This window comes from Pagrus pagrus, assembly GCF_965226575.1.
Source record: "Pagrus pagrus genome assembly, chromosome: 15".
NCBI lineage: Eukaryota > Metazoa > Chordata > Actinopteri > Spariformes > Sparidae > Pagrus > Pagrus pagrus.
Window position 1 is genome coordinate 24,392,152 of NC_140199.1, and position 23,991 is coordinate 24,416,142.

General features: G+C 40.5%; 1 protein-coding gene across 4 annotated transcripts in view; it reads right to left on the minus strand.

The window, feature by feature from the left end:
* LOC311270428 (semaphorin-4G-like) overlaps positions 1–20,505 on the minus strand; it is a 32,059-nt gene extending 11,554 nt beyond the window's left edge. Inside the window, exons 1-9 of one of the 4 annotated variants that reach the window (XM_084375279.1) lie at positions 20,170–20,505; positions 12,894–13,175; positions 6,499–6,647; positions 4,558–4,620; positions 4,330–4,428; positions 4,141–4,234; positions 3,952–4,065; positions 1,954–2,108; positions 887–1,062 (exon numbers count right to left, since the gene is read on the minus strand). In XM_084375279.1, coding sequence (XP_084231405.1) covers positions 887–1,062; positions 1,954–2,108; positions 3,952–4,065; positions 4,141–4,234; positions 4,330–4,428; positions 4,558–4,620; positions 6,499–6,647; positions 12,894–13,041 — 998 coding nt within the window. In that variant the 5' untranslated portion in view covers positions 13,042–13,175; positions 20,170–20,505. Of the gene's footprint in view, positions 1–886; positions 1,063–1,953; positions 2,109–3,951; positions 4,066–4,140; positions 4,235–4,329; positions 4,429–4,557; positions 4,621–6,498; positions 6,648–6,952; positions 7,026–12,893; positions 13,176–13,269; positions 13,591–13,668; positions 13,755–20,169 lie in introns of those variants that run through there. The other 3 variants (XM_084375280.1, XM_084375281.1, XM_084375282.1) reach the window with 3 other exon arrangements.
* Between the last annotated feature and the right edge of the window lie 3,486 nt (positions 20,506–23,991).

The window sequence follows — 23,991 nt, forward strand, 5'->3', positions numbered from 1 at the left end:
TAAGGTCCAGGTTGTAAAAAACGGTAGTTATCCTTTAAGACAAGTCCCAATCTACTGTAGAGAATGCTGCAACACTGTTTTGCATGTCAGACTACGAAACTTCACCCTACTTTCCATCGGTATGGGGATGAGTGGATAAAAACTGAATTTCATTTAAAGTGAACTTTGTTTAAATGACAAATCATGGAATCATGGACTTTTATTGTGAAGCAACCAAAGTACATGTGTTTGTCTCTGATGTTAGCTAACCGCCACTGCTCATCAAAATGCAACTACACGACAAAACAACAGTCCTTCTTAGGCAATTGTTCAGGCTGTGCACCTTTGAATCCTCAAAAGTATATCCAGCTTTACTGTGCCCTGCTGTCATGTGGGAAACTACTTATGCTTCCATGCAGCATGAAATCAGATCACAGTAGAGATTATTTCTGACTGACCTCTTCATTGAAACAACATTTGAGTTTGTTTGGCTGCACTGTAAACAGATTCACCACTTAACAGATCTGTTGTATTTCTGACAAAATAGCTGCTCAATGAGTGTTTGCTCTATTGTTAAACTGCACTTCCTGTTTCCACTTTAACTGCAGGAGTTGCGCCACAGCCAGGGTTAAAATCTTAAGGATTACAACTTTCTTTTAAACCCTTCTAAATCTGCATTTTTAATCAATATTCTCTCCTCAAACTGCTACAAAACTCCTCCACCCAACTTTCACATCATTTGGATTAAAGTTCTCCTAGCGTTGTCTCGCCCGCGCTTTCATCTCGTCCCTTCCTGTCTTCTTGGACTGTCTCAGTGTATTGATTGCTGCCTTTCATCTTTGCCTCACTCATTTGCATTTGTATCCTCAAAGTCTCTGTCAGCCAGTTCTTGACATCAGACACTCACCACTCCAAGCCAAAGATGCCGTAGAAGAGGGTGTCCTGCGGCGTGTGGCCAGGCATGACAAACATGCTGCGCAGCATGTTAAAGTGGAAGTCGTACTCGGGCAGAGAGCATGTCAGCCTGGCCTTGAGGAAGGACGTCCACCTTTTCTGGAGAGTCAAACGGCCTCCTCGGTCCTCCTGGGGGAGGAAAAATGGGGGAGGAAGGAGAAACAGAGGAGGAGGAGGGAGTGGAGAGGGAGTTATATGAGGTAATGCCTGGATAAATGACAAAACAGACTGAACGCTCGGCTCAAGGTGGCACACAAGGGGAAGTAAACCTCCTAAAGAGCGCAACAGATGGCAAGGGGAAGCAGTAATGATACGTTCAATAAGGTTATGGCTGCTCATAAGTCCCCACTGTACAGGTCTGTGTTTAAGTGTGTGTTTTTGTCCCTGCAGCACACCTAGAGGTTGAGAGTGTCTGGACAGGTTTCCCGATGGAAAAGTCTGACTCAAGGCTACATTTCTTTTGGAAATCCAGCAACTAGCATCATCTTGACCTTTGATTTGAACCTTTGATTTTTTTAATGTATTCAGCCAGCAGCAAATTGCAAATGTCATGCATGCCGCTGCAAGGCATTGCTATTAAGATGAAAAAACAAATGTACTGCCAGGCTTTCAAGGAAAGAACTTGTGAGCAGACTTCATTTTAACGTGCCACAGGAGAGAACAACAAGATTATTACACTGTACAACTAGCTCTCACTGTTCTTAACCCCTTCCTTGGCAGCAGGAAACGTAAATCAATCACATTTTAGGCAGCAGAGGGTGCTAAACAGTCTCTCTCCCCCTGCAGTCATCCATCCCTCTCACTTTGAGCTCCACTGACTCTGCAACCCATTCATCAGCTACACACACTGCTCCTACAATCACGCTGGGGCCTTGTTACAAATGCATTCCCCATCCAGCCCCTCATCTATTATAGCACCCTTCTGCTATCATCAACCAAGACTTCACTCAAGCTGGTCTGATGCAAGGCTTCACTCCCAGTTGTAAATCATATTCTGCATCTTATTCAGCCTGTACTTACTTTACAAACCCGGGCCACTCGTGCCACCCTGCTGTGGCTGTAGGTCGTCGTCTGCTCCTGGCTCGTCTCGGTGAAGAAGAAGTAGATCTTGTCGTCATCGCCGGTGCTGCTGCCCAAGCTCTCCCTCACCAAGGCAGAACCCACAAAGTCGGCCTCTGTATGGGGGAGGAAAAAAAGCGCTCACTCATTCTGTGTTATTTTCTTCTTCTTGATGAATGAATGAACAAAATCTTTTCCGCCTCATGTGAAGTTATTAATCATTGACAGATCTTCCATCCATGGATTCTTGTTTAGCAGCTGACATGAGCTTCTGACACCATGAAAACAGGGTATAATAGTTGCCCTGAACAAAACAGTTAAAATAATATACTACCACTCTACCTGAGATGTCTCACCAAAACAGTAAAAATGTAGATATATGCAGATTAACTGTGTTTAACTGAACAGGTGGCTACTTGTTATATCAAGGAAAAGAACAGTTTGCACAGATGGTGAAAACAAAAAGTGAAAGAAGAAGATGTTTACAGACTTAAGTTATCTGCAAAACATCATGTTTATGAGTCATTTAAACCCCAAAACAGATTTGTGGAGGAATATATTAACAAACCTAAGCAATACTAATGACTGTGAGACTTTACTTACTTTACTTTAAGGCTAAATGCTAATGTCAGCATGCTACGCACTGTATATTTTTAAAGTTGAAATTGCTTTACTTTCACTCAAATATAAGTTGTACGAGCTGGAAGAACTGGACATAAATTTGGATGAAGTTAAGGGATCAATAAAATTATTGAAATTTATCTTAAGAGGAGCATAATAAATTGTGTGCACCAAATTTAATGACAAATCCATCCAAGAGTTGTTCATTAGGGGCATGTGGATCAACACATAAATATCAATACATCTGATCCTGTCTTTGTTCTAGGATCAATTTTAATAATAAAATATTGATATCTAAACTCAGCAATTTGGGGTAAATGTGTATTTTTTTCATCAACAGGGACACAGTAGAATGGAACAACACTATCATGAGGATCTAGACTAAATAATACCTGGCTAAATACAACTCTGTAAAAGCGTAAGGCTCCACTGACAGAGTGTTGACATTGATGATGTCTCATCACTAACGCAGTCATGTGTGGAGCTTTTTCACCTCTCAGAACAGCAAAAACACTGCATGGGATGTGTTGGAGGACTGTGAGGTACAGTGGCAACACCACAAACCTTGTTAAGCATCTGAGATGTAATCACAGTTGAATAGGTTATGCACCAGTGGTCAAAAGAAGAGAAACAGAAAGGTGCTGCTAAGGTGTGACAGACTTCATTCACTGAGTCCTCTAGCACTGGCAGGCATTATTCAGGTATAGAGAAAGAGAGTGAGTGGTGCTATCGGTGATGTTTGTCACTGTCAGTGCAAATTTGATTCAGATCTGTCTGTTGAGGCTTCAGTTTGTTTGCTTATGTTCAACCAACGGGAGTTCCCAGCATATACCAGCTTGGGTTTTTTTTCGCTATTGGATCGGAAAAGAAATTAAGAGGTATTGCACAGCACTACTGTAGAGACATTTCACTAAAAAACAGAAATGTCAACCTCATGGTGATGCTAGAGGAAAAGTCAGGGGGTCATCAAAGTCATTAAGATACTTTGTCTGGGAACCATTAATGTCCGCACAAAATGTCAGGACAATCTGTGCAGTAGTTGTTGAGATAATTTACTCTTGAGTTGGACTGACAGCCTGGGACTAAAAATACACAACTGTCACTAGCTGTTAAACTAAGCTGTAATGCTTTATGAATTGGTGGAGCAAATTGGTGAAGTACAATAATGAAATATTGATTGACTCATGCTGGTAAAGAATCAGTGCCTGAGTTGCTACTTCAGCTGATTAGATTCCTGCTGATATGGAGTCTTAAAGCAGGTGTTAGCTGGTTGAGTTAAGACCACCCTGCTATCTAAACATGCTAAAAGGTTTATGTCACTCCAGGAGATTAACTCACCATTCAGCCAGCGTGTGGGGGCATCCTCTGTCTTCAGTGTGGGAGACGGAGAGTTGCGGCGGATATCTGGGAAGCTCCTAAACTCATACTGGGAAGCTGTGTACATCTGCTGGTCTGAAAGAAAAGCAAGCTGAATCAGCTTCTTTAGACTTTTAGTAAAACTGTGGCTGAAACTGTTAAAGAACTTACCAACTATGAGGGCAGTGTAGCCCGTTGTTGGGCCATAGGGACATTTGTCTCTGCCCTCTTCAGGCTGAGATGACATCACAAACCTCTCCTCATCCTGTACAGGAGAACACATTTAAGGTAAAGAGGATGACGTTTGGTTTCATCTTAAATCACACAAGGAATCACAACATATCACATGCATTAACATACTATATATGCACAGAGGGGTCTGAAGGCATGAGTCCCACACATGTAGAGATGAGTCGAGTTGAACCTCTGGAGGAAGCGGATGTGATTAAAACACTCCGTCTGGAAGAGGAAGAGAAACCGGACAAGATATTATAGCGAGGAAATGACTATCAATACATGGGGGAGAGAACCAAATACAAAAAAGATGAAAGGAAAGGACTGAGGGAGAAGGAATAACTAAATGCCTACCTTATTGTCTTTTCCCTTGAGCAGACACTGACGTTTCTGCTCGGGGGAGGCCTCCCACTCAATCTAATACACACCACGGAATATACAGTAAGACAGAGAGAGAGAGAGATGATGGATGGTTTCATATCACTGGTTCGCATGAATTTGAGCAAAAAAACACAGATCTGGCAGCAGATAAACAGAGTAAAATCATTTTTGCTCCGATAATTCACGTATTAGGAACGTTGCAATCATAGCATATGTATTTTACAGCAGGAGACTGAGGTATGGTGGTGAGCACACAGCGGTGATTATACCTCATGACAGACACCGCGGCTGAACTAACTTAATTAGCATAACAGCTTAATGTCAGGTTGTCACCAGGTAACAAACAGGGCAGCATGACAGGTAAAAGAGGGTTTTCAGCTTCTATAGGTACCTAAAGGGACGGCTGAGCTTTAATGACATCATGAATCATCCTGAAACATGCAATACTGTTATACTATGCAAAACTGAGGATTTTCTTCTCCAGTATACTGAAACAAAATGTATTCCACTACAAATTGCCAGCTGTTCTTTCTCCTCCTCTGGATAATGTCATAACTTGACATTTATGCATGCATGAGTTGTTTCCTGTGAGACTTGCGTGGGACTGGCGGACCCTGCCACTGACAGTGATCACATCGTGATATTTTGATGGATATTATGATTGCAATATATTTCATGATTGGTGGTAATGATTATTGTCAACGAAAATGATCATTACCACCAATCATGAAATATATCGCAGGGCGTCACTGCAGCACCACAGTACTTTATTATAATGCTGCTTTGTCAAACTAATCTGCTATTTGTATATTGCACTTGGTAATATTGCGAAATTAATAATATTTCAATTAACTGTGCAATCCTAGTCTGACATGAAGAATTCACAAGGATAATAACTTTAACTTTAATAATAAGAAAGGAAAAATGACCCAATATCTTATAGTAAACACTAACAAAGGTTTATCAACTCTGGATGTTAATCTCAATTACAGTACTTTAACTCCACAGACCTTTTGTTGGGACCAACAATACTTACAGAAATAATTTGATAAATAGGTGCCTAAAGGTACATAGAAGATACAACTCAGATGGATCTGCCTCAGTGGACTGACTCAACTGTAACAAGTCTGAAAAACAAAGGACTGGTGAGCATTCCTTTCCTGTCTCAGAAAACTGAGATCTTTTCTGTGGAAAGAGAAATACATCTCGAAACTTGTTGCTAAAGTTAGAGTTCCAAAAAGTATAGAAGCTAGCTAGCAGTGACAGCTGGTAGCCGTTGCTAGCATCAGTTACCATGGAGACCACCAGACACACACAATGCAGAGAAACCGAGTATCCTGCTAAGTGTAAAAGTGTACAGGCCAAGACGAAACATGATGGAAAAACCCTCAGAAAAGAAAATCATCCAACGGTTTCCATACATACAACAGACACCAGGTTAAAACACACAAAAACTTGTAAAAAAAATACAAACAAAAAAAAACAAATAAGGCATTCTTAATTTGCATTTTTACTGTATGTTTGAACTTCAAAAGTAGGGTAGACACTGGCAGCACTGCATTGCGATAGATAGTATGCTAATCACAGCATTAATTAGGATGTATTTCTGTGTCAACATGGACCAATATGTGGATGTTTATGATGAATTCTGTATCTATTTAGAGTTACAGTGAGAAGATACAGTACATAGTTTTACCTCATTATTATGCAAGTTTATGCTGAAAGGAGCTCCTGTGGTGTAACAAAACACACAAGGGGTGACAGGGGAATAAATACTTTTGCCTCAAATGAAATACTGTTGCCTCCAAAAAGTTTCGTGCCTTGTATGGAATGCAAATGAAGCTGTTGCAGAGTTAAAGATACGGCAGCTGAGGCATAAAACATGCAGCAACACCGATAACAAACAAAACTCACAGTGAGAGCAGAGCTGGCTGAGATGTCAGAGGCATTGAGAGCAAATACAGCCCCCCGGGCCCCGACGTAGAGACGCTCACTGTCAGCCTCCAGCAACATGGTGCTGTAGTTGACTGCAGAGGACTGGAAACGCCTGCAGCCTTGGAGACCTGAGGAGGGAGAGGAGCGGAGAGAGAAGAATTGGTTGTTAATGAAGGTGGCCTTTTGTAACCTGACTTCCTCTGCTATGCCCATTAAAAAATAGCACCTCAAAGAAATAAAACCACACAAGAAAGATAAATAAAATGTGAAAAATGGCTTAGGTGCTGCATCCCAGTCTTATTATCTGGCATCATATTGCCTCAAATATTGGGAAAGTCCTAATGTAAACAAACAAGCATGTAAACATAACTGGAGACATTGATAATTCGAAAATGCAATTATTGTGACGGGCCTAAAGACAATCACGCCGAACCTTCTTTGTTGTCTTCTTGTTGTTCATCCACAGAGACATCCTGACTCATTTGTGTGGCTACACACATTATGCTGCTGCTATTGATTACAGCTCCGTCTCTATGGGTACAGCTGAAGGTTAACAAATAATAAAAGCATCCACTGTTTACATTCATATATTCTAAAATACTCCAGGAATTGACTCATGTATCCCCTGTAGTACCACTAGACTGTTTACTTTATTGTCCACATCCAAACACATGGATTTTTATGTGATAATATCATCCAAAAAAAAAATCCACACCGATGGATATTCGCATAACAACACACGTCCCTGGAGGCCTTTAGAAAGCCCACAAATGTGTATAAAGTTCTTGCCATCAGGGTAAGGCATGTTAAAAAGCACAAGAGTGAACACTTTTTCAATCAAACCAGACAGTGTGAGAATAAAGGCAGAAATAGAAATCGCTTTATCTTCTTTGATGGATTTCTCATTGTATGATTGTCGAACGTCAGTGCAAAGAGGTAAGAGGGCCCTGCTCTTTGATTCTGAGCGACTCGCTTGAAAATCTGAGATTCTTTTTTTAGACTGAAGAAGAATTTATCTTCTATTAAACTCCACTGTGCTGTAGCTGCAGAGAAAATCTCTTTATGTGACTTCAAAGCTCCTTGTGAAAAAAACACAATGAGAAAAGCACGATGCAATAGCTCAAAGCTTCCCTGCTCATTGTTGGTGCGGAAATGATTAGTTACTTATTGATTATTTGATAGAAAATTAATTTCTGACAATTTTGATGATCAACTGTTTAACCCTTCTATCAAGCAAAAATATCCCCAATTACTACGTTTCTATGCAATCACATGTTTATTTTTGTGGCTGCAACTAACAATATAATTATTGTATGTTCAACAATTAGCAAGTAATATTTAGCAATTAACACTTCCGCCAAGGTCTGTTCGTCCGTTGGATTGTTAGCAGGATTACACAAAAACTACTAACCGGATTTCCACAAAAAATGGATGGAGAATGGGTCTCAGCCCAGAATAGACCCCATTAACTTTTGGAGCGATCAGGATAAAGGGACGGATCCAGGAACGTTTTCTCGCTTTCCTTAACATTGCGAGATAGGGTGTTTTTCAACATTTTTGTCATTTCACTTGTTGAAAATAAATCAGTTGTATTTAGGTGGCTTGTGTCTATGAGTTAGTGCAAAACGGGACTGTTTGGGCCTTGGCAGAGGTATGCACTCTACTGAGTGCCATTCTAGTTAGTGTCGTTGTTTTAAATGACTTCATTGGTTGATTATTATACTGCAGGCCAGTGGGGGATTAGGTAATACAAAGTAATTCAAACAAGGCATTTAAGAAATACAAAAAGTCAATACAAATTGATATTTTTACATTTTGGCCTCAATATAGGCTTGATGTTGTTGGATAGCCACAGTGATGGAGCCCCACAATTAAAATGAAGTCATTATTTTGTGTTATTCAGTTAATCATTCAAGTAACTTGGTGTTTACTTTAATATATCTGTTCTTTTAATTCCTGAACTCTTTAACTCATAATGTAGCCTACTCTGAATTTGCATCATTTGCATGATTAGTACAGTTTTGTAACATATTTCATATATTATCAATGATTTACCGATAATCGATTGTTAAGGCAGCCAACTCTAACGTAAAGAAATTGCATCCCCACATGCTAACATTGACTTATTGGCACAACTGAGTGCAACTGAGGCACTGGTTGGAATGTCATTAGTTTGACAGGGATTTCGTCATAAACCAAAGTGTTGAACAAATTAAAGGTTTTGGTCAGATGATGAAAAATCAGAAATGACCATAGTAAGTAAGTAGTAATACATCCTGAGAAGAAAATAAACTTGAGTTTAATTGGGGTTTGCAAGAGAGACTGTGGTAAAGAAAAACAGGCTATAGGCAGACAAAACAAAAAGACAAAACATAACCAGCCCAACAAAAGCACAAAAAATACAACAAACAAAGAAAGACATAACAAAAGCATCCGTGAACCTGAATGTCTTCACCACATTTCATGACAAGACATTTCACTCAAAACCACGACACTAAAGTTAAATTCAGAGCAATCGAAGTCAAAGATATCAATCTGAACACTGATAGATATCTGAAAAACAGACCATCTGCTACTGTAACTGTCCCACCATTTTCTGCTTTTCTCTGTTTAATATTTAGTTATATATAGCACTGACCAGAAATGAGTTTGCAACTCCGTTATGGACAATAAAAGCCAAGGGATTATGCTCATCCTACACAGCTCTGCTGAGGAGAAAGAAGATAATGAAAAGAGGCCAAACACAACATTAGATTTCATCAAATCCACTTGTACTAAATGTGGCATTTTTGTAGTTCAAAGTCTCTTTGCTTCGTGTATGTGACCCTTGTCCAGTTTTCCAGGCTATATCGGGATGCATCTGTTTGACAGGACAAGACACTAATGGGGTTCACTCATACAAACACTCACACGCACATATACACACACACTTGTCACTGTTAAGACATGTGATGAAGTCACTTGCTGCAGTCATGAGATGCCGGAGAGTTATGTAAGTTCTAAGCATACGATCTATCAGGACTCCACTTAGCTTGGGTAAACATGACACCAATGTCAACACAGACACAGAGAACCTCGAGGCATTATTTAACCACAACAATATCGCCACAAGACAACGGTTATATTATGTGAGCAAACAGTGTGAAAATTACAGCAGAGTTATAATCTAACGTCCAATTAAAAAATCTGACGTGACTAATGCTGAGCAGGTTTCACCGTCAGCTGTTTGGACAACATTTACGCAACCTTTCATGCCCATTGAAAAGTAGAGTATCTCAACAAAACCAAGAAGAAAAAGTGTCAGACTTCTTGCATCCTCAGCCAATCCACTTCCCCCTGAAGATTGCATGGTTATCATGCACTCTGTCATTAAGATTCTTATCAGCTGCTGCAAAACACGATCCACTCTGCTCACTTCAGCAGCAGCAGCAGCAGCAGCAGCAGGCAGTTCACATCTAAGACTGCTCCTGGGTAATCAGGTGTCTACTTCTCCTCTCTCATTCTCAGCAGGAGGAAGAAGAGTATTACCTGTATGGGATTTTCGCAACATCCTACGTGATACTCATTGTGAGTGAAGACAAAGCAATATAGAAGAGACAATGCCCAAGTTTCCTCAGTGTAATCTGAGCATTAGGACACTGAACGCCTGACAGCTGGAGCGAGGTAACTCAAAACAACCTCGCTGAAAGTGTGACGCAGCGGAGAGAGATTTATTATTTGACATGATATTCATATGACAGCACATTTTAGCCTCGGCTTACGAGATCATGCGAGATAAGGCGAGTTTGATTTATTCGATAGGGAAAGAAAAGGAGCAAGTGAGGCAGCGAGAGAAGCCCAGATGATATTATTTACTGAGCAAACACTCGGGACCTCGGCTGATCAGCAAAGTACACAGTGTTCAGGGACACACACACACACCAGGCACGTACACACACTGGCTGAACCTCTAGGCGCTGGACTGTGACGTGACAGCGCGACATGCAAATTCACACCCGAACATCAGGCATGTTTACGGTCCAGAGTATTCAGACGTGAGAGTGGGCCTGACTGAATGAATAAATTTAAAGGCCCTGACTGTAATTGATTACAAGTGTTTAAAAAGATAAATCAGTGTGTGTAACTACAAGGCATTAGTTTTCATTTGCTTATACTACCTAAGCACTGGAATTCATCAAATTAATAACCCCTAACGACCTCCCTCCCACAAATATTTTCACCATCTCTATGAGAAAAAAGAGGAGAAAACACAGGTGAGTGTGTGTTGCCTATGCTCGTGTGCATGCGTGTGTGATTTAACTACCCTACACAGGTTTGGAGGGTTTGCCTTGAGGTTGCTAAGAAACACAGAGATTAAAGGGATCAATGCTAAGTTTGCATATTGAAGTCTTCTCATCAAGAGGAGGGAGGCAAAAGAAACAAAGACGAGAGGTAATGGCAAGGTAACGGACTTAAAAGAGGGCAACGCAACCATGAAAAGTACAAACTAATGGAGAAAAGATGGAGTAAAAAAGGCAGAGCTAGAGAGATGGATTGCAGAGGAGATGGAGGAGATGAGAGAGTGACGGGGCAGCAGGCAAGGAGATGAGTCGTGTAGGAGGACCTGTGGGCTGGCTCCAGCACCAACCGATGATTTACAGAAACTGAGATAAAGGTATCAACAGAGGTTCATAGCAGTGCAGCAACAGGGGAAAAAAAGATGGATAATAAGTGTAGGTGGGTGATGTATTATGAGAAAGTCAACTGTTTGGAAAAAGAGAGGAGAGGGGAGGAGGGACATGGTCCTACAAGTGGATCTTATAAAGTGAATCTGGCTACAAGTTGAAGTGGAGACGTGAGAAAATTTCTTTCACACGTCTGTAAATCAACAAATAAAGTCCAGGATCAGATAACAGCTTTAAGGAGACACACACACACACACACACACACACACACACACACACACACTTGCCCACACACGTACAAAAGAAGAATACTGTATAAGGTGGTCTTGCGCCATACTACTACAGTTGTCATGGTTACGGTGCTTCTCAACTACCTACAGTGGTGTCAGTCTCCCCGGTGCTCCGCAGGGATCCAAGTGTAAGCACTTCACTCATCTGCCACGGTCTCTGTGGCACTTCAGGCTACGTGCCATCACTCATTCATGGTGAATGAATAATAATTACAGTTGAATAAAGAAAAAAATAATCATCTTTTATAGGACTGAGGCAGGTGTAAAAATTACCAGAGGCAAGATGGTGTGTGTGCGAATTGAAGAAGAGAAAAGAGCTGCGTCAGGAGAATAGAGAGAAGGGATATAAAGAAGACTAAAAAACAAGATAAAGAGAGAGAAGACGACAACTGCAATACTACGGACAGAGACTGAATAAATAAAGTGGTTCTTTCCAAATGGAGATACTCCAGTCTGTAGGATTTAGGGGATCTGTTGGCAGAAATTATTTCTAATTATGTTTTTGTTAGTGTATAACCACCTGAAGTTAAGTTAATTGTTGTGTTTTTGTTACTTTACAAAGAGACTTTTATATCTACAAAGAGAGCGGGTACCACCTTGTTGCACGACAATTTTACAGTAGCCAAGAAGGGACAAACCAAACCTTGTTCTAGAGAGGGCTTTAACATTCACAGCAGGGACGGCTGAGACAAGGGGTGTTCAGTTGGTTGACATCTTGCAACTTTACCACTAGATCCTACATACTGGACCTTGAAAGAAACCTGTTACAACATAGCTCATTGAGTTATGACACATATGAAGGTCTTTAAGTTCAGTGTTTGAGGGGTTAATGATGAAGATTTTTAAATGTTAACAAGAATGTGTGGCACCAAAAACGTATCAGAAACACCCCGATCTTTTGTAACGCTGCAACGATTGGTCCTTAATAGATTAGTAGAGTGAAACAAAACTATTTTGATCATTTTACACGCTAAAATGTCAAACAATTGGTTCCGGCTTTTTTAAATGTAAGGATTTGCTGCTTTTCTTTGTCAAGAGTCTTTTGGTTTTTGACTGTTGGTTGGACTAAAGAGGCAAAAAAGAAGACAGAACTTTGGGCTCTGGGAAACTATTGTCAGCATTTTTGCATTTTTCTGACATTTTACGTAGAGCTGATATGATTTATTTTTTAGCTGTCAGCTATTCAATTTATTGTAATAAAAATCTCTGTTCCAGCATCTTAAATGTGAATATTTTCTGGTTTCTTTACTCCTCTATGGCAGTAAACTGAAAATCTTTGGATTGTGGACAAAACGAGACTGCTCAATATTTTATCGACCAAAAAACTGATGGATTAATCATGAACATAATCAGCAGATTAAACAACAATGAAAATAATCACTACTTGCAGCCCTAGCTGTGTGTTTGTGTCTGTGCTTACCGCTGCTCAACACTGTGATGCGTGGAGTCACGTCCAGGTCCAGAGGCGTTTTGAACGGGTAGCCGGCCGCCGCACACACACAGCAGCTCAGCAGCAGGAGCCGCACCGCAGAGGATCGAGCTCCCTGCATCTCAGCCGAGCCTCTCATGGGACACACACTCTCCAACCAGGGTGCAGAGGCACTCACACAAACATTTCACCCTACGACTCGCATACACTCCTGCGCACACACACACACACCTACGCTCTCAGACAAACACTGGCAGGCAAGCTTTCACTGCGCTGTAGGAGAAACACACACAAAAGCAACACTGTTAGTAGTCATGTCTACACTGGAGGAAGCATCAAATTCTGAACACGTGAGCACTGATGTCACCTCAGAAAGTCAGGAGAAGTTGAAAAAGCCGCTGAAGTTGAGCAGCACAGTTCAAACACATGAAACAAGCTGACGTGGAGGATTTCACAAGGATGACGCCAGAGGTATGAAAGAGTCACAAAGTGCGTTCACTCAATAAAATATTGGATGTTTTTGTAGATCAATGGCGCTCTGCGAGACCGGGGTCGACTCTCTGTGTTGCAAAAGTCTTGCGGCGTGTGGTGTGTGTGAGCAACAGCTGCCGAGTGTAAACACATGACCGAGAAATATCATTAACCAAACAACGGCTGTCAAACAGAGCTACGTGCCGATACAACGGGCAAACACTTGGGGATTAAGCGGCGATGTGGAGCGGTCCGGACCGATAAGGTGTGAGACCAGTTCAAACAGCCGACGTACCTGAGAGGAGCCAAATCCACGAGAGGAGGGACAGTGAAATATGATCATCTCTAAGATGCGTCTGTGTGTATGTGTGTGTGTGTTGTGATGTGAATGCCAATGTTGTTCCAAGAGAACAAGACTCCTCTTTTGGAGGAGTGAAGGGAGAGGTGGTGAGAGGAGGGGAGGGAGGAGATGAAGTGTGTGTGTCACTATCACATGCACCAGCGCACACACCAACACTGACTGTGGAGCATCACCGACTTTATCCAGTTTTATGTGGAGGAATGGTGACATCTCTCTTTCTCTTACTCTTGTTTTTAGTCTCACACACACACACACACACACACACACACACACACACACACACACACACTCTCTTTCTCTCTAAATACTCCACCGCTGTCTTTAATTCTTTCCCAGTTCCAAATGTAAACAGTCACACTCTCTAGCTCTTTACTTTCACACAGTGCGCCTCCGGCACACCAAAGAGCTGAGCGAGCACATGCACGCACTCACACACACATACTAACACAAATCCAGTTACGCACACTCACATGGATGCAACAAAAAAAGGAGCAGAAAACTGGAGCCATTAGCACAAGTGTTTGTGACTGCACTCTTACACACAGTCCCAGCAGTCCCTCAGGGCTGACACCATGACAACGGCCGGCTTGAGCACTGCATAATGAAACGGACAAACACAGCAGCAGCATGCAGGTGTGGATAACAGAGATACTCCACTAACTGTGATGTTAACAGTGGGAAGAAACTGTGAGACAGGGAATCACAGCATTGTATAAACCAAGATGTTATGACATTTTACTACCCACTGTTCCTCCCACTGTAAACTCGCACTATGTACTGTAAGACTATCGTGCACTGGTAGTACTAAAATGATGGTGTCTCCAATCTTTTTCTTTATTTTAATAAGATGCACTGGGATGATTTTGCATGTCACAAATCAGAATTTTCTTGAAAACAAACAAAATGTTTTTTCAGAAAACATTTTCCCTGCAGTCACTGGTTTCAGTTGCCTGTGAAATGAACTCAGCAGACAGACCTGAAACTAACAAAAGGTTCAAGTTAAATCGATGCGAGATGTCTGATGTATTGCTCTTTGTCTTTTAATAAAATTAAGCAGTAATGTACTTGTGAGTATAAATGTTCTGCAAATTAATCTGTGTGGGCCAGCTGCCTTTTCAGTTCTGAACTGAAATGATTCATGAATGTTTCAAGAAAATGATAAACAGTTGCTTGTTCCAGCTTCTCAAATGTGAGGGGTTTTTCTCTTTTCTGTTTTATGTCATTGTTACTCAAAGTACCTCTGGCTTGTGGGCTTCTGGCTGAACGAAACAAAAAAACCTTCGGCTCTGACAACTTCCTTGTGACATTTTAATGGACTAAACCATTAATTGATTAACTGCAAAAATGAAAATTATTCTCTGGTTTCTTGCATAAAAACATGACCTCTTCTGAGAATACGAGTTTCAAAAACAAATTCATTACTGTAACAGAAAGCAAGTTTGAGATAAGAGTAAGGTCAACTAAATCTTGATAGTGATGGATTTAAAAGGGATATTTCTACTCTACATGAGTCAAATTTAACCACGTAAATGCTTTGAAATTGCAAAACCACCTGATGGTCTTCCAGGCATAAAGAAATAACTTCAACACAGTGAAATCGTGGCTGCTTTTATGAGTTCTTGAAACATCGCCGCTTGGGAAATTCTACTTTTTGACTAACTGCTTTTTATAGGTTTTCACAGCTCTATCTTGTTCCAAGTATGGGAAATATTCTTTTGGGACACCAATTATTTCAGTCATGAATCCTCTCTCAGGATGTGCTGCCTCTCCTGAGGCCTGTCAAACACTGTAAAGGGGTGTCATTTACCCTCCCAGGCTCGTGTAAGCTGCTCTTAAAAGGTAGAGTAGGAGGTGCTCTGAAGGGCTCTTTACAAGTCATTTATTTGACTCATGCACACCAAATCACTCAAATGGGCTGTCAGGGTCTAAATCCCTTCAATCAGTCCGTCCGTCTATCACCCACAGTGGTCCTGATGTGGTCTTATAATCCCGAGAGGAAGAGGAGTCTCTTCAGATTGAAATGTTTCACAGGAAAATGATACAAAGAGAAAGAACGAGAGGAGAAAGGAGAGGAGCGAGCACAGAGGTAAACACTGTCAGAAAATCCAGCAGCGTACAGTAATGAGCCAGTAATTGTGACATTCCCAATTCTCTGTCATCTAAAATCCATTACTCCAGGCTCGGCTCTGAGTATGCCGGACCCCCTGAATGCCCATGCTTTCAATTGTTAATTGGCCACTGAGCACAAGAGTCAAAACTTAGAGAAAATATGCTGTGGATGAGATGAGACTGACCCAGAGGAAATCACGGTGACTCTATCACTGACGACCTAACCTTACTAATCGGTCCTCCCCCTGATCTCGCTGCACAGCCCTCAGTCCCATGACATTCATTCACGGAAAAGGATTTTATCAGGCAATTATAAAGTGTCTATAAACCTGCCTGAATAGAGGAGATTGGAGCGCTGCGGTGACAGCTCCATCAACAGACAACAATTGTTCTAAAGCACTCCAAACTCTCAGTTTTTGTGTCGGATGTGTGTGCGCGTAACAAATAGTAGAAAAGATTACAGTCAAAGCTATTGAGCTGCGCCTCAACAGAGAGACAGACTGCTTTAAAACACTCGTTTTACAGAGAGACAAAAGGAAGCCAACTGAACTGAAGTCTATTTGTGCTGTGGCTTCATACTTTGTACAGTCACTTTGTGGTGTAACACTGGGATCTTTAAACTGACTTTTCACACTGGAGTTATTCTGACAGTACAAAAAAAAAAGACAAAAACTGTGTGTCTGTGTCAGTGTATTATTGACTGTTGTATGCCATCATTTATGTCAAAGCGTATTTGTGATATTTATGAGACTCTTTCCACGCTGCTGACGGTCTTCTCTGGTCCAAATGTGGCAATGGTTGAGAGTCTAAAGTCCAAAATTCATGTTTTTTGTTTGAGAAGTTTAGACCCGCAAAAACAAGATTCTCATCCTGTTTCTCATTTAAGAAAACAGGATGCCTACAGTTAGTTCACTAATGTCTTGAATTGGTCTTACTTGTAGTATGAAACCAGTGAGGGAAAAGAGAAAAACGTCAGGAAGAGTAAACGAGTAGGAATCCCTCTTCCAGGACAGACAGACATGACAGAGGTTGCAAGCTAGTAGGTAGAAAGAGCAACAGCAAATCTACACTACAAAGAAACAGAACGACGATATTAGATCCACAGAGTGCAAATAGAGGGCATGAATGAAGAACAGGGAACAACTTTTGTCGTCTTCCATAAACTTTAGTGCTGAGCAACATGGGCTTAAAATAATATTGCAATAGATTTATTTTGTAATAAATGTGAGGACAGGGTGACAAAATCAGATATAACATTATTTTTGATGATCGACTGATAATGGCCGCGTTTCCCAGATTCGTTAAGAAGCTCTTAAGTGCTAAGATCTTCTTAGGAGCGCTCTTAAGAACGCTGTGAAAGAAGGATGCGTTTCCCAGAGTCGCTCTTAGCTTAAGAAGATCTTTCACGAAGAAGGAAATGTAAGATCGAGCTGACCCACTCTTAACAGCCTTCTTAGCGACCAAATGCTCAGTGATCAAGCCGCGTCAGGGAAATTTATATCCTCCACTTTGCGAAATAATAAAACAATGCTCAGTGTTGAAATGCGCTCATAGCTGCGGACCACTGGCACAAGAAAAAAATAAATAAGAAAATGGTAGATGAAAAAAAACCTTTTTATTGAATTACACGTTTAACTTTTCCGCAACATCTGCATATATGAGTTTATAGTACTACACATAAAAAAAACAACAACCCTGTGGCATTTCACAGATATCAAGGGAACAGATGAATTAAACTCAGCTGAACCTCATCCAGAGAGGCTTCACCTGCTACTCTGCGTTGCCAAAGTCCGCGCGTGTGAGAAACCACGGCTGCAATACAGCACGCTGCGAACCAACAGCGTCGCCGTGCGCGAAGCCGGACGGTTTACATAAATGCATACGTGCGTCAGCACTTCTCCCCTCTGGACGTGCTGTCAGACCGGGCTGTCCAGGCAAAGTACCGGCTGCCCCGTGCGGAGATCCAACGGCCGTTGGATCTCTTTGCCTGGACAGCCCGGTCTGACAGCGCGCGCACACACACACGCACTTATGCGCTGATAAAGAGGTGGGTGATCGATCTGCCTGGCATCGATTGATTCAGCACAGCAGCAGCGCGGTGGACAGCTCCCACTAAGAGCTTCTTCAGAAGCTTCTTTGGCTTGATCTTAAGGTTCTCTAAGAAGGCAGTTAAGAACGCATCTGGGAAACACCCGTATCTTAGCGCTCCTTCTTAGCCGAACCCTTCTTAAGAGCCTTCTTAAGTCCTTAAGAACGATCGAATCTGGGAAACGCGGCCAATGTTTGTCATGGCTGTAACTGACACCAAGTATTCCTAATCAAGGAGATCAATGATTGATATATGAGAACAATATACATTTGCAGTGAAAATAAAAATCTTCCTGTCAAAATTTGGAATAAGCAGTAACTAACTACAATTTACTGAAGTACTGTACTTAAGTACATTTTCATGGAAACTCAACTTATGTGTTTCCATTTTCTGCTACTTTCTTCTTCCACATTCATAACTCGAGTTACAAGTGACTTTGCAGATTCAGATTATTCAGTGCCATAGGTTATTGCTTGAATGTGGTGGAAGTGTTGTATTTTATAATTAATTGTTTCATCTGCAATCTGATATAAAAAAAAACAGTGATATGGATCAACAGAAAAATATTGGCCCTAATAATTGGCCAGGTCGATAATCGGTGTATCTCTATTTTGAAAGACTGCGATATCGATATTGCGACAATACTGTCGGGATAACTAACAATACTTTCACAAAATAATAACCTAATGACATTTTTGTTAAATAATCATCTTTCATGTGAATACAATGACAAAGTGGGAAGAGGCAAGTATTAGACCACGAAGAACAGTCTGGTAAGTTCAGAAAAATTTCATCACTTTACTGTAGTGCAGCTAGGGATGCACAATATATACTAGAACGATAAACTATCAGCCCGATATTAAAAAAAATTATATTATCAGCTCTTTACTGGTATCAGTAAAATTTTAGCCAAATAAAGACACATATCACCCATCTTCTTACTCACATGTATGTGTAAAATACAGGTTAGGAGTTTCTTAATTGGTTATCAGTATCGGCCATCAGAACAGGTAATTGTTGGTTATCCGTATTATCTTAGAAGAATCCACATTGTGCATCAACGTAGCTTTTAAAACCACAAATGGACATCACTTATGCCATAATGTGATAAAACATTGTTTGAGAACGTTTGCAGTGTAGCTGTAGCCAGGAGAACAAATCCTGATGGAATAATGCTCTTTTCACTGACAGAGCTACTGACTTTACTCTGAGCTTCCTGTTTTATTATGGTTGCCCCCTTTGGACTGTGCCAATGAGAGGCTGCAGCAGAACATTGAGTTACTCAAAACTAAAGGCCACAGGGAAGTAAAGACAAAAGCCTGATTATAAATGGACAAAACCAACACTTGAATAAGGTCTGAGTGGAAAACCGGTTAAACTTCCCTTTGAAGAACGGGCCAGAATTAAAAAAACAATAGAAGGAGAACATCAAGGTCTGCATGACAATAACATACTTTGTGTTACCCCATCTAAGCATATCTCAGATGTGTTTCCCTCCACTACGTCATGAATACGTAAAGACTACACAGGTAGATAAGTGGGTTCACCGGGTTTCTCTATAGGCTTAATGATTACATCACAGTTACAAAGACCATCAGCTTGGACAGGAGGTGTCTGATTGCCCATGAAGCAGATCAATCGAGCTCCTGAAGCACCTTCAACATCATCAATGTGTATTTACAGCTGATTTACTCCAATCAGACCTAACAGCTCGCCATATGTTTCCCACATGAATCAGAGGCTGCAGCTTTCACTTTGCATGTTGCCCACATCCCTGTTGATATCTGACGGATTGAGAGTCAGGACCAGTGCGGCCCCAGATGAGTTATAACGCAGTAATGCAGTAAAAATGAGGCAGGAGGGCACATTATTGGTCATCAAATACAACAATTAGCCAGTTGTTTTTTTTTAACACACATTCATGATGTCTGTTTTTGCCTCAGTTGGTGATATATTACACCTGTGTGAACATATATCACAATGAGACGTGTATTATCTCATATTTTATAGGATATTGTACAAATATCAGAAGAAAACTGTAAATTCTGACCATTGTACACTTGTCAGAAAGATTTTAAGAGGTTAAGAATAATCATATTACACAACTATCACCGTGTGACAATTGTAGAAATGCTATAAAGGCGCCACAATAGAAGCATATCAAGGTAAACTCACTACTACAGTAAGTACAGGTATTTTTCTGTAGGTTTGGTAAGCTAATGTTCCGTGTGTCTTACCTGAGTCGCGTACAAATTCCTCGAAGACAAGCATATGTTCGTTTTCCTTGATCTTAAAATAATCCAACTGGACTTTAAACGCCTGTACACACTCCCCAACAAACATACACCCACTGACCGACACACAGCGTTGACAGTGGGGCTGACTCTCCACTCAGCTGCCGTCACAGGTGGCCCGCCCTCCCACGACGCTCACTTCTTCGTGAATTTTTTTTCCCCCTCCAACAACCTCATATCAGGTCGTCCGAGTCCTTTTTCTCAACAGCTCTTTGTTAGTTGACGATAAGACAGTTTCTGTTTCGTCTTACTTACTAAGGTGTGTATCACGCGCCTCAGTCGGCGCGAGGACAGTGAGGTAAAGTGGGAAAAGGTGCATGAACGAAGGCAACCTGGGGCGTTCATGCTGCAAGATGGCGCCACACTGACACCTAGAGGACGCAGAGGGAATTACAAATGTTCAAAACACATTGAACTCACAAATGATAATACTACTAATAATACTAATACTACCACTACTACTACTAATAATAATAATAGTAGTAGTACTAATAATAACTTAATATATATGGCACCTTTAACTAAGAGGAAGTTAGAACACAAAATGCAAAACACAAAATGTCGATCTGAACATATACAAGTAAAAGAAATAAAAGGGATAAGCAGACACATCACATAAAATCGATACAAATAAAGGGATAGATAAAAGAAATAAGAGCAATAAATCACTTCCTATCACATTAGAGGAATTAAAATAGATAAATAGATTAGGAACAAGGATAGAGAGACTAAAATTAATTTGAAAAGCTAGTGTCGAAGACGCTTTTAAGAAGTGATTTAAAATGCAAATGGCCTACAAGAAACACTTACAAACATTTAAAATAAAAAACACTGTATTGAAACATTGTCTTAATGTCTCTGCTTGTTACATGGTATCTCATGTAAGTCGATGCAGTTCTGTCTTGTCCTGTTTTTTTGTCCAATTAATTGTAATTAATTGGCTGAACATGACAAATTACCATTTCTACTGTGAGTACTGCCTGTGTTTATCTAGCCTCTCTTATTGATGGCTGAAACCATTGTTACTCAATATCTCTCCTGACAAAAGAGGAAAAGATTAAATCAAGTATTTTTCAGCATTTCATTAGTGTCTGATTCTGCTTTGTAAATGCAATCAAGCCACCCGTGGCTTCAAGCCCCTATAAACTTGGTTTTAAACTTTTAATTAAATCATATCTCAGGAGTTTAAATCTGCAGTAAGTAATTTTCTTGGCCACCTGGGGAGCAGTGACACAGCACCCAACACAGATATTATCACCTAGTCAGTTGCAAAACTTAGCAAAAAGTCACATATTTACACGTCTAGCAGATATAGAGCAAAATCAGTAGTTATTTGTCGTTGTGATTCAGTCCTCTTGGTGAATATGAATCTAATATTTATTCACTTTTAGTCTTGTTTTTGGTCTCCACCACCTCCTGAGTTAAGTTGAATATTCCACTATCTTCAGCTAGTTGCGACTGCAACTTGTTAAATTGGTTTCCTATCTGGTTCTTTAGTTATGTTTTCATAAGCAAGTCATTTGTCTGTCTGTTGTTAGGTGACAGATGGGTAATGTTGAGTGATGCCGAGGTAGAAGACTGGCTGATGGTACGCCACTCTTGTTCCAGTGGCTTGTTGGCTATTAACCTGAATACAGTCGTAAAACCAAAACAATAAGCTGAAAGATGCTACAAAGATTTGCAGAGCTGAGGGGAGAATATTGATTGTAGCTGCTTTAAAAAGTTCACTTAATTTATGACAAAAGCAACATGTTAAAGTTTCAAATCATATTTAGGTATTATTTATGAAGAGTTCAACACTGAAAAACTCATTGGCTTTGTGTGTGTGGTTTGATCAGATCTAACTGACTGCTGTGCTTTGGCAACATAGACAAAATCACAACACCTGTGATTAGATTTGTGATTCAAATATTGCTAAAATTTCATTTGAGTTGTATACGACATCACCTGTTTCTAACTGAGTCACAGACAGGCAAAACAAGGTGGATGGGAACGTTTAATGTGAAAATAACCACAACTATTTTGTGTTTAGTGTCTTTAAAAAGCTAATAAGGAAAACAATATTTCCCACAGCACACTCGCTCTTGAATAATTAATTCATTGCAGGTTCAAAGCAGCTCAATATTGTTTCAAATGACAATGTGAGAACAGTGTAACAATGTGAAAATGGGTTGCTCCTAGTGATGAACCTACAGAGAATTACCACTTGAATCTGCAGCTCCCCTTGACTTTTCAGACCATTTTAGTGGGTCTCAGCTCATTGTCTTGCGGTCCAACCTTTCATTTTTCTGTCTTGGGAGTACAGAGAGGTATTTAGCATTCATTGGTCATCCATTCACTTTCCTCAGGAGATGGTAGAGACCAAAAAAAGAGCTAAACGAGAGTAATTATTGGACAATCCTAACTCCAAATGAATGATTATTTTGTGCGGATCTGCTGGATGTGTAAATAAGGAACTGCTTGCTAAGTAGTTCCCCATATCAACTCAAAGCGTGATGATTTGTCAATGTTGTGTCCACAACTTCAGTTACTCCAGGATTGAAGGTCAGTATTGGTGGATATATGCTGAGTGCATGTTTTACAGAGGACGGTGGATGTGTGAAACATAAACTAAACATGTCTCTGCAGCTTCTATTAAAATACTTTTGGGTCACTTGTAGAAGACTGACATTACTCCCATTCAGGCATGCAGACATAATTCCACCTGCTGCTCCTAATCTGTTTCCCTCTCCTCCCTCTTCCTCTCCTCCATAACCTCTGGTTAAATTATTATATTTTGCATTTTTAGACTGGGTGAGATTCATGGTGCAGCAGATCTCATATTCCAGTAAATGTGGATGTTGTGTAAACAGAAGCTCAATGCTTAATGAAAGTGCCTGGGAGGAAAGCTGGCTCCATCATTCTTCTGCGTCCCCATATCTGCAGAATTACACAAACCCAAAGAAATAACATGCCCAGAGGGAACATATATGCGACTTGGGTCAATATATTGCACAAGGCAACAGTAACAACATAGATCAGATATTTATGTGTACATATACTGTGCAGGTCTTGACACTGCTCATAAAAACACAAAGGGCTCATGTGCTGCAGAGATCATTGAGAGCTCCAGTTATGAAGGGATAAAACAGCAGCTATCTGTCATCCCACGTACGACTTTCTTCTCTCATTTATACAGAACTTTTAATCCATTATGAATGTATGTATCAATTATGAATGCAGTTCGTCATGTTCAATGGGCAGAGTTAATGTTGAATTCAGCCTTTTATCTCAGCTACTTACTGCAATTCAGCAGGGGATTTGTGCAGCATACAGTAGGGTTTGTGTCGTCAGCTGTATTAACCCCATAAAAGTCATAAAGGGACACAAGAGAAGAACTTCACCAGAGCTTATGGAGGGGGGAGCATCACTGGTGTGGGTTACCATGGCAACAGAGGTACCTAATGAGGTGGTGGTGTGGTTCCATCATTCATATGTGGACATAGATTATGTATGTATATATTTACATACTTCACAATATGTTTGTCACTTTGCGAATAATAATTTTAAAAAAAAATGTTGTACGGAAGTCCATAAAGTAATAATGTAATTCCCCAGTAGCATTATAATATTTCACATATGTATGTGTTAGAGTAAAAATGAAAATGCAATAATTCAATTTGCATTGTCATTTTCACATACTATGCATTTTATGGCAACATTAAAAACTAAAATAGAAAAGCTGTTGACATTTCATTTCCATTGTCTTAACCTGTTACCCTACAA